Below are 12605 nucleotides of genomic sequence, written 5' to 3'. Positions count from 1 at the left end.
GACCAAACCAACCAACACTCACCCTCACCCAAAACCAACTCGACCAATTGATGCCAGCGATCGCTTTTGGGTTCCTCCGCCCTCCACCTAATGCCGGTGGGCCTAGTCCGAATTGGGTCCAAAACCAACCTGACTCAACCCGTAGACAGGCCTAGTTTCAACCATATATCTACACAGGAAAAACTCAACCATAAGCCTATAAATAAGTTATAAGCTTTTTTTTTTTTTTTTTTTTTTGAGAAACAAATAAATTATAAGCTAGGCAGTGTTTGTAGATCAAACGAGTAAATAATGAAAGAAACAATAAATTTTAATGGCTCGGAGGCACAATAAATTTTAAGACTCACTGGCAGAGCCTTAATTGCACCATCTGCAAGCTCAATCACCACAATTAGAGAACACCATTGCTGCAAGCTCTTTCTTTCTCCCTCCCCCGTTAGTTTTTCACTACATTATTTGTGATTTGGGTTTCAACTTTTCAAATCTATTTTGTTTTTGTGGTTTAGAATAGATGGTAGGGCCTGATTTGGAAAAGTCATATTATTATTGAGATTGGTGAATAGTGGGGTGATTGTAATTTGACTAAAATTATTTTATGAGTGTACTTTGGTGTTAGAGTTATGTCCTATTTGGTAATTTACACTCAAACAATGATTTTAGACAAATATAGATCAAATGCTCAGTTGACCAAAAAAAATAAGAGATGCTACGTTTACAACATTTTTACAATAAATCACAGGTGGTTAGTTGTTATTGGTTCAAATTTGAAACTAACACTAAGATTACTTTTTTGCCCCAACAATAACAACCAGTAACAACCTGCCACTTAGAATTTGTTGTAAAAATGTTGTGGACATATCATTTCTCATAAAAAATAAATAAATAAATAAATAAAATAAAAAATAAAAAACTTATTCTCAATGTTCTCGTAAGTTTTACCAAAAGCTTATCTATGGTTTTAAAAAATTGTGTTTTCAAAACGTACATTTTAAAAATGCTAATTTTTAAAAACACACTTTCTAAAACAGTTTATCCAAACGGACTCTTAATATAAGTATCCTAATAGTAGTAGGATTTCTTATCCTATTTCACCTCTAAGCAATTCAGTTTTTTCATCGATAATATCTTAAATGTGGGAGTATCCAAGCTGTTACATGATCTCAAATGTGAAAGTATCCAAGCAGTGGGTCACAAACAAAGCAAGACTTTATATATAGTGTTAAATACTGTAAATGAACTTAATTAAAAACATGGAGACAAACCACCACACTACCAGAGAGTACAAACCACTAGATCGAACATCATTATTTGTTTTTACATCTGTCCAATTAAGAACCTGTTTATGCCAGCAACACTTCAATCTTATTTTATTCATTTACATCTCTCTAACATTGCCAACAAACACTTCAATAGCCATAGAGTTTGGCCGGGAGGCACGGAGTAAGAAGAACCTCCAATGGAGTTGCTTTTGGAATTGTTAAACCAGGGCTTTCAGTCATGTCAACAGGCTTATCCAATGGGGTTGCAAATTCAAAGGCATGAAGTAGACGAGCAAGTGTCAAGTGAAGGACTTGGATGGCAAATGACACACCAGGGCATGATCTTCTGCCAGACCCAAAAGGAATAAGCTCAAAGTTTTGACCTCTAATATCAACATTCACATGGCTTGTGAGAAATCTCTCTGGTTGAAAACTAGACGGATTGGTCCAAACCCTTGGGTCTCTTTGAATCTTCCATACATTCACTACCAAGCGAGTGCCAGCTTTAACATTATAGCCATCAACGTTACAATCTTCTAATGCTTCACGCGGTCCTAAGAGTGGACCAGCTGGATATAAACGAAGAGTTTCCTTGATAATTGCTTGAAGATAAACAAGGTTTTTTATGTCCGTTTCTTCAACTTGTCTATACATTCCAACATGATGCTCTAATTCTTCCTGTGCCTTCTTCAACACATTTCGATTGTTTAGAAGTAATGAGATGGCCCAAGTCAGCGTCCCTGCTGTAGTGTCACTGCCGCCAAGGATAAGTGCCTGCATAAAATCTTTATAAAAATGCTAACTATGATACATTTTTACATAGGCGAGGTCATATTTTTTATGCACTAATTATAATGGATCGACTACATTAACATACATGGTCATATACTGGAAACACTGAACACAAGTCAAACCTTCAAACAGTTAGATTACAAATTCATGAGTCATATGGTTAGTTAAAGTAATGAAATTACACATCAAATAATAATGACAAAAGTTAAATAAAAATATGACAAAGATAATATCCAACATACCAGGCAAGTAGACTTGATGCTAGTGTCTGCATCATATCGAAAATTTGAGAGTTGACCTTCTTCCTGAAGTGACAACATGACATCAATGAAATCTTGCTCACCGTTGGCCTTAACCTCACCAGAAACTCTCCTTTGACGATGCTCCTCCAGCCAACCTCCCAATATAGAATCCAACTCCTTAGCAGTCTTCTTCATTGCCTTTTCATGCCCCTGCAAATCCAACCACCGCAGAAATGGAAGTGCATCCGAAACCACAAAAATGCCAATCAGATGAAAGAACTGATTGATTGCTTTTTGACATCTCCTTGCCTCTCCACTGTCAGAGGCAGCTGAGGAACCAAAATAACGTTTCCCCGCAACCATTCTGACCACCACATTCAATGTCAACTCTTCTAACCAGTGTTTAAGATCAACAAGCAAAGGACTAGAGCCATTTTGAACCCATAAACCGTATAGCTCCTTTATCCCAATCTCAACTTCAGAGAACCTAACATGCTTGAGCATCTCAAGCCGACGATTTGAGAGAAGTTCAAGTGTTGCAATCTTTCGCATCTCACGCCAGAAGGAGCTGTAGGGTGCAAATCCAAACACAGCATAGTTGTAACCCATGTGCTTTGCAGCTACTGTAGTTGGACGTGAAGCTAGTGCCTTGTCATTGATGGTGAAGCAGTCCTTTGCTACTTCCCAGCTACTCACAACAAAAGCTCGGCGACTACCTAGGCGAATATTGAATGCTGAGCCATATTTATCAGCCATTGCTCCTAGTGTTCGGTAGAGAAGCTGATCACTACCACCAAGAAGGTGAAGGTGGCCAATTATAGGCCATGCACCAGCTGGTTCAGGAGCCTCTTTGCTGTTGCTGCATTTCTTTGTCTTTTCAAGCAATGAATAGAGAAAGAGTAAAGAAACTAACACAGCAACAACAGTAAATTGTAGATATGCATCCATGGTTCAACAGGAGGATAGACATCCAATATGCATGGATATGAATACCCAGTCAAGTTATATATAAGTCACTCCAACAACAATTTGACTAAATTCGGCAAGACTCATGAGTCATACCAAAATCTTATAAAAATTTCAGGCGAGAGGCATGCCTATCTTTTATTTATCTATAGATTTAGCCCTCAATTATAGGCTATTTATAAATAAAAAGATATCAATTTGTTTACCGAATTGAGCAGCCAGATCCATGCGGTGGAATACGGTGTCTATTCTTTTTATATAACCAATTATTAAACATATATAGTGTCAAGATTGTTATTTATTTATTTATTTTTGATGAAAAGTGTCAAGATTGTTGAATGAAGCAAACTGCATTGCCACAAAATGGGTTTTTATTGAATGCCTAAATAATTTTATATATCTTATTAGGGATTTAGACCCCAATTGAGTCAGATTTTATCAAATCTTAGCCAATTAATTAGTGTGATTAATTATGCAATAGATTTGAATTAAACAAATATCAAACATTCACAAATAACATGAATACCAAGAATGATGACTAAGGAAAACTTTTGAAACTGTGGTTTTAAAGTAAAAAACCTAAGGAGAATTTAACTTAAACAATTCTCAAAGCAACAGTTCACTAAGAGAATAGAAGTTTGTACAATAGATTTAACCTTAAATCTACTGCTACGTCATATAGTACTTACTCACGTAACCACTCACAGCTCCAAATTCACGAACTCTTCTACTGTGAAACTGTTGCACACAAACTTTCTAGTTTGTGATTTTGAGATCTCCACTCAAAGATTTAGATCATCAACTGTGGTTGACTTGATGCAGCAACTTTACTTTATAACTGGATTTGTTGTTTTCACAAAGTTTCTAACCATAGCTCCAAAAGGGTATGGAAAATCTCCAATCTGTGTACAAAACATTGTCCTCTTGAAAACGTAAAAGTGTGCTCTAGGATTCTCATTAATTTAAATATCTTTAAGATCCATCAAAACCCTAGATCCAATAGTTGAGAAAGAAAGTGAGATTTCAGATCTACACAAATCTCAATCGGTCAAGAGATGAATCTCAATCAGTCGAGATAAGTGAGTCTTTTTCTGCACTTATCTTTTTCTAATTTCTTAAGTCTTTATTTATGTTGAACTTCATTTGTCTTGTTTCAGAATATTTCTACACCAAACCATTTGACAAACTAAGTTCTAAATGTTACAATTTGTTCATGGTTGCCAACCTAAAAATATAGACTTTACATATCCTGATAAGTTGGATCCTAGAAAGCATAATAGTGTTATGCGGTTATCTTTTATTAAATATTTTAATAAATTATAAAATTCCCTTATAATTTAGGGGTGATTTTAAAATTAAACCCTAAATTTTATTTTATATTTTTATCAACACCAAAAATGTTGTAAATTGTTTCAAATCACACATTCAATACTTTTAGTTATATGACATATTTAAAGACTTATGGGTTTTGTTTAAATAATAATACATGTTAATAGTTTTATGAATCGCTATGTAATGGGTTTGAAGAAATTCCTTTAAAGGAAAACTTTGTCCACCAATTAATCACATCAATAATAATAAAAAAAAAATTAAAAATTTTGTGTCATTAGACTAATTGATGTACATAGATATCTCTATTAGGCAGTTGCAGTGGCACATGCATCTCTGCATGGTTGGTGAAGCTGAATGGATCAGGCCCATTAACTCATTTTCGTGCTTGCTTTCTTTTTATAACAAACAAATTCACAATCCATACCCATCATCGTAAAATGATTAAAACTCAGTATGTGTTAGTAATTTTCAGTTAAACGACACAGAAAGCCTTGATGGCCAGACTGAAAGATTTTAGCTATAGGTTCTAAGTTATAACTCAGTCTAGACTTCAACATCTTTCCAAGCAACCAATCCAAAATTCTTTGACTTCGTTGAGGCCTCATTTTTCTTATACCCAATCACAAGATGGGTCTTATACCCACAAACCTCTTATATATCTTGTTTTTTTTTTTTTTTGAAGGGGCTTATATACCTTGTTTTATTGGGCTTTAAGCCCGAAATAAAATCAAAAGGCTTTAAGATGTGCGAATCACCTGCAAATCTAAATGGGCTAGATGACCCACAAATAACCCAGAATTCACGCAACCCGTACTTTAGTTGGGCTTATAAATCGCTTGTACATCGAAGTGGATTGAAAGACTCATGAACAAGCCAGACTTTACAATCCATAACCTTTACCTAAACCAGGCTAAATGACCCGCAGATTTATTTGGGCTAGAAGATCTATATTCACTCAGGCTAAATGGTCCATAACCTTAAATACTCCTACTTTTCGGACTTTACACCCCCATAACACATCATTTATGCAGTTTAAATGCTTTTGGATCTTGATTATTAGCTAGTTTATTACTTATTTTTCTTACTGTTTATGGGTCTTAATGAGTCTCATATTTTTTATAATTTAGCTTTTACATTTTATCTACAATAGGTTTAGCAAAAACATTTTAACAAAAAGTTAGATAAATTGTTCTAAAACAATCACTTCATCCCTTGTTTATCATAGGAGCTGCCCAATCAAAAGTTGTGACCGTAGGGACAACTTTTCCTTCATAGTTTTTTTGTTTTGTTTAATATTTAAATAATGCTAGATTTTGATATTTGTACTAGCCCAAATGTTTTAGTCAAACAATCTGATGTGATATTATTTAATTGGAATGTGTAAATTTAAACATTTATACTACATCCTTGTTAAATTAATCTCTTCCTTCTAACCTAAATTGTTTTCCTTATACAGTATATATTTGTTCATTTTGGATGATACGTGTAGCCTCAGAATTCTTGACATACCATCATTCCTAGAAAGACTTAGTTGTACTACTTCATCTTTAAAATCTATCATCTGAAATGACAGAGTATGTAATAAAATGGAGAAATGAATTTAAGTTGAAGATGCATTGATGAATTTTGTAATACATATAGTGCCTCGTCAAAAAGCAAAAAAAGTTTTCTGTGCATGCATTGAAAATTGTACATTGACTGGACACCATCACTCCAGCAAAATCTTCATATTACAATACAAAACAGCAAATCACGCTGCAGGTGAACATAGAGCAGCACACGTGGTTGAACATCATTAAAAGTATAATTAAGAATTTAATTTTATGAAAATAAATAAATATCTATATATATATATATATATATATGCACTCCGAAAACAATTCCTAGGACTTTTAGCAAACCCTAATCATTCATGTTATAGGTCGTACAGAAACAATGGTACGTACCCAGCAGTACGTAAATCTATATGTTAGAATAACCATGATAATGGAGAGGAAGCTGGCTTTAATAATCCAGAGACTCCGCATGCGTTTGGGTAGAAATTATTCTACTGCGTTTGCTCTTTTTTTTTTTTTTTTTTTTTTAGACCAGCATCTCTTATACTGTTTATGTGACATGAATAGTATATTTAGGTAAATGAACAGTAACCTACACATGAACAGTAACTTTTTTATTGTTTTCAATTTTCAATTTTCAATTAACATAATCATGAATGACAAGATTGGCGATGTTGCAAAGAATATTAAAGGTCTGTTTAGATAGCGTTTATTTTGCTGAAAATTGAAAACTTATTACTGAAAATACTATATCAAAATAATTTATAAGCTAGCTGATTTTTTGGGCTGAGAGTACTGTAGCTTCAGCTAAATAGTAACGTAAACAGTACAAAATAATTCATTTGCGTTTTTCATCTTTTTGTGGGGTTTGTGAACAGTAACGTGAAACCTAGGTAATTTTTAGCCAAACGCATAAAACGTGAACGCAAAACGCTATCCAAACACTCACTAATATTAATATTAAAAAGGAAAAGTGTATACATGAATATCTATGATGGTTGATGGAATAACCATGATATGTAGGGATGGCTGTATGTAAACCAGAGTACAAGACTCCATGCCATTTACATAATCATGAATGACATGATTGATAACATTGCAAAGCTCAGTAGTAGGACAATATGTCCCCCAATATCAACCACGGTATGATAGGTTTTTCATCATTTCAATTTTTTAGAGTAAAAAAGGTTTAAGGATTTTAGGCTTTGATATTTTTGATAGACTAAAATCGAACCCTGAAAGAGGTTTAATTCTCATGTTTTATGTGAATTGAAAAGTTCATATGGGAATTATAATTCTTGAAAAGTTCATGGGGGTATTATAATTCTTACAATCTTTTGTTTAACAAACAAGCAATTAACCATTTTTATTTCCTGTTTATGTGAGATTCAGATCCAGTGCAATTGCTTCCCATCATCCTCACAAAAAATTTCATCTTTTCACTTTTTAACCTTGTATCTTTTTTTTATTCAATAGTTGAGATTCAAATTAAAATTTTTAACTTTTAATTACAATCCTTTAAAATTATTTCACTCAATACAATATTCTATTTAGGTAGTGCACCGGATCCATTCCTACGTACACATTGTTAATGGAAATGCTTTCTTAATCTACAAAATTCGAATCAATTTGTCTTTTTGAAAAGTAAAGTTTGTTTCAACTATATATCTACACAGGAAAAACTCAACCATATATAAGACCATAAATAAATTAAAAACTAGTCAGTGTTTGTAGATCAAAGGAGTAAATAATGAAAGAAACAATAAATTTTAATGAACAAATAAGGAAATTTTAATGGCTCAGGGGCACAATAAAATTACTTTCCTCAGACAATTTTTGCCTCCACAATAAGTTGTTAAAGCCTTAAAACTACAAACTTATCCTCAAGATACAATCAAACCTCTTGGAGTCCTCAAATAACAATTTTGGAGAAAACACACAAGATTTCAAATGTTAGACCCTCAACCAATCGAGAATCTACTGGAAATACAATCGATATATTTTCATTTGTTTTTCTATTGTTTCCTTCACTCTATCTCATTTAAAGAGATAAAAAGGCTCTTCTACTTCCAAAGTAGAATTAACCAACATTCTTTCACTACTAAATTAAGATCAAACTTGCATTACAACTTACTTTAATATACTAAACATCCAATAGTCAAAAAGGGTGCATGTGATGTTTACTACCCTTCCCACTTAGAGGCATCAATCACACCAGTTTAAAAAGAATAAATTACTTCACACGTGTGCTACTCTTCTTGACTGACCATGTAATTTGTTATACATATTACCAAAGAAGTCCAAATCAATTGTAAATCTATATATTTAACAATAGACTAATCCAAGATTAATATGTTTATTTTATAAATATATGAGCCTACAATTAATTTGGACCACTTATGCCATAATATGTGTAACATAAATTAACATAATTCCTCACTAGGGGTGTCCATGGGTCGGGGGGGTCGGGTTTGTGCCCAACCCGCAACCGACCCATAAGAGATCGGGTGGGCAAATTCTCAACCCGCAACCGACCCATTAAGAGGGTTGGGTTTCGCGGGTTGGTTTGCCAGCGGGTGGCATCGGTTTCGGGTGAGGCCGAAACCTGATGGAAAACACAAAAAAACAGCCAAAGTCGACGAGATCTCGCCCGATCCGGCCAAGATCTGGTGAGAATTTCGTCAAATCCGATGATTTTTCTCCCAAATCGTACTGAGAATCGCCAGATCTGGTGTATCTATGCCAGATCTGATTGTTTTGGTTGCCGAAATCTGCCAAATCAAGCTAAAACTCGTCGAAATCGCTGGAGAATTCACCAGAATTTGATGTCTTCGAGCGGGTCAGGTTTCACGGGTTTTGAATGAGGGGACTCAAAACCGACCCGCCGGCGTCGGGTTTTGGAGCTCAAGACCCGTGGCCGACCGCTGGAGCAGTCGGATCGGGTGAATGCCGGTCGGGTACAGGCGGGTGGTCGGGTGGGTTGGACAGCCCTATTCCTCACCATAGTAATTTCACAAATTGGAAGTGTATTTTCCTCTTATTCTTTACCAAATGTAAAATTGAAGCCAATGAATATCATAAAGTACAAATAATAATAGTAACAATAATATAAAACAAAGGAAGAGGTAAATTACCAATAAAATCAGCCACATGATTTATGGGTACAATTTCCAGTAGAGAGCACCCTTGTCTTATCGTAAAAATATCTTTTGAAAAATAAAATAAAATAAAAAATCAACACACATTGTCGTACACTGTTGTAATATAATATGTTCTTGCTCTGTGGTTCTTTATAATAATAGTTTGGGAAACCAAAGTCGTATATGAATGAATGAGGGGCATGGATGAAGTTGGGATATTCTGTAACACCGTATGGAACGGACACTAAAAAACAATGACCAGCCAGTTACATGCCAAAATAACATCAAACCATTCGTCCCCCAAAAAACAAAAAATAATTCCAAGGGATTGTTCTAGTGGTTTTTGTAACATCCATAAGTCTTTCATTCAAAATCGTTTGCCAATATATTGGAACACAACAAATATTCCTCCTTATAATTACATGATATATTATATGTGTGGAATGAAAAAACTACACAAACTCAAAGGAATAGCTAGGTGTTTAAAGAACTCTAAACACTCTGATAGCAAAACAAAACATAAAATCGAAAAAATTCATATGTTTAGGCATCTATTTAGTTAAATTTTGCTCTTTATAGTCATTTTTATTTTTATTTTTATTTTCAATGAAAAAGTTAGAGCAAGACCTTGTTAGTTTTGACTTTTGAGACATTTCTTAGAGTTCATAAGATTTGATTTTGTAATTTTCTCAAATTTTTTTTCCATTTTGACAATTTCTCTTATTTTCTAAACTAATTTTGTGCCAAACACGAATTAAGGTTTTCAATGGTTTCCTAAGGGTCTCCTAATCATATAAAGATTTATTTTCTATAAATTAGTGGTTGTAGCCCATTGGAAATTTAGACTTTTCTTTATAAACTTTTCTTAGAGGTTTTCTTGTTTTCTTTTTTGGTGAATTTCAAGAATATTCATTGTGAATTCAAGGAACATCTTATAAATTCAAAAGTTATTTTCTTAAGAAAGACATATTTAATACTTTGTGGCTTTTCATATGCATAAATGGGAATGTAAATTTTAGAGGCTGTGCCCCAAAATTAAGTATAATACACCTAAATTTAAGTTACAATATAAGAATAATACACCTAAATTTAAGTTACAATGTAAGCATTCACATTTGCTTCTTTAATATATATATATATATATATATATGTGTGTGTGTGTGTGTGCACGTGCGCGTGCGCGTGCGCATTTTGCATCGCCAAAACCCACTTATTTATTTTACATAATCACTCTTCTAACACATCCAACATCGTTCTTTATTTTGCATTTCCAACACATTAAAATCATATATTTACTACCCAATTGTTACCACAGTAACACATGGATATGCCAACACAGAGAGGTGGGGGGGGGGGGGTGTGGGGGGATTAAAAATAATGATATACATGGTGCTACAATAATATTTATTTTTAGATGTTACTGTGGCAACATGTATTGTTATCTACAATAATAGATAGCCCAATAGATTGTTTTAATGATTTGGTTTTTTACAATATAATGCAAATTGCACTTTGCATTATCTATTGGAAATGCTCTTGATTTTTTTTTTTTTTTTTTTTAAATCTAAATATTCTTCTTTATCACTAAAAAAAAAAAAAAAGAAAAAGAAAATGGGGGAAATTATCTAAAACCCCAAAATGCCCTCACTTTGGGAAAGGAAAAGGCAAGAGGCAAAACAGCCCCTAGGATGATAGGAGTAGGACCACAACAAGAAGTTTCAAATATAAAAGTGAAGCAAGCACATGTAGTGGAAGATCTGGGACAAATCGGATAATGAAAATGGACATACTTTTTGTGCAGGAATCTTCTTTCACAAACACATAAATATATAATAATTATATATACATTGCATACGTGCGTGCGTAATGATGGACAACACGAAATTTAGCGGAATGTACCATGAAGATTTTCATAATTGTCTGGGGACTCTGTCGAGAAGAAATCATTCATTTTCTTCTCAAGAGGACAACATACAATGATGAATGCTTCTTAATTTTCTTTCAACCTGTTTTTTTCCTCTTTCATTTTACCACCGTGGTTGGGTTAACCTTTTCCTTTCTCAAATCCGTCCCTACCTATATATACTGTTGCTTCTAGTCAAATCTAAACTTTAATACCATATTTGAAAGTTCATGAATGTAAAAAAAATGCCCATACATTGTACAGGAATGGAATAGAACCAATAGATATTGTCTCTATTTTGAACCACATATATATATTTTGAGTGATTATTTTCCAAAAGAGTCTAGGAGGAATGTTTTACGAAGATTTTTAAAGAGTGCTTAATTTTCTTTCAAGCTTTTGCTCTTTCATATTTGCACAAGGTTTAAGCTTGATTGGGTAATGAAGTTAAAGGCCAAGAGTCTACAAAAATTTGTTTAATATATGATCTTTGTGGGGATAGTAATACTAGCTAGGATTCATAGTGGGTGTCATCGCGGTTGTTTGATGTAAATTGTGAAAAACACTATTCAAAATAGAGTTCTTTGGAGTCTTTGAAGGGTCCTACTTCCTTTTTAGGAGATAACTAGCTATATGGGTTTGTTTATTTTCGCTCTATTTTTTTGTTTGTTGTTCTTAGTGGCAAGGTGTTTTGTGCTAGCTAGCTTTACTAATGTGTTATTTTGAATTGGTGTCAGGTTTTAATGAAAATTTTCATTTATTAAAAAAAGAAAAGAAAAAATAAATAGTGGAATGGAATCAATTAAAGTGAGTATTCTTTTTTTCAATGTGTTTGAAAGTTCATAAAATATGTGAAGGAAAAAAAAAAATGTTATTTTTACTACTACAACCTTTGTATTTTAATAATTGTACTTTTTAAGTAAAAGAAAAAAAAAAGACAAAAATATAATTTCTCCATAGTTAATTAAAAAAAATGAATCGCTCTTCTAACTCTAGGTGTACATCAGCTAATTTGGAGGAGCTTTTTGGCCGCACTAACTTCGTTAGTCTTCTTAAAACACAAACCGCCACCACATCATTGGATCAAAATTCAGGTTGCATCAATGGTGTTGGTATGGTTGCTGAATGCTTCGATTGCTTGAAAGAAAAATAGAAAATAAAATACACAACCATACATACCCAAACATATCTCAAATGAGAGAGAAAATATATCTAGATCCCAAAACTCAGTAGATCTAGAGATCCAAAAGACGCTATAGTGCGGTGGTTCAAGCTAGGTGGTGTAAGAGACCAAAAAGGCGAGGGGAGGAGAATGGTGTGCCCAACTCAGCTTAGGCCAATTTCATTGATTCCGATCAAAGTTTGAACAATCCTACCGTGTTAACCAAACAAAATTTTCTCTTAACCTAGTTTGG

General features: G+C 33.6%; 1 protein-coding gene across 1 annotated transcript; it reads right to left on the bottom strand.

The window, feature by feature from the left end:
* Positions 1-1188: 1188 nt before the first annotated feature.
* LOC126712127 (xanthotoxin 5-hydroxylase CYP82C4-like) lies at positions 1189-3279 on the bottom strand. The gene is made up of 2 exons (XM_050411343.1): positions 2294-3279; positions 1189-2033 (listed from the first exon to the last, which is right to left on the bottom strand). Exons 1-2 carry the CDS (start codon positions 3239-3241, stop codon positions 1407-1409), a joined length of 1575 nt encoding a protein of 524 aa, XP_050267300.1. The 5' UTR covers positions 3242-3279; the 3' UTR covers positions 1189-1406.
* Positions 3280-12605: the final 9326 nt, after the last annotated feature.

Source organism: Quercus robur, chromosome 2 (assembly GCF_932294415.1).
Source record: "Quercus robur chromosome 2, dhQueRobu3.1, whole genome shotgun sequence".
Lineage (NCBI taxonomy): Eukaryota > Viridiplantae > Streptophyta > Magnoliopsida > Fagales > Fagaceae > Quercus > Quercus robur.
This window is presented reverse-complemented; position numbering and strand designations above follow the sequence as displayed.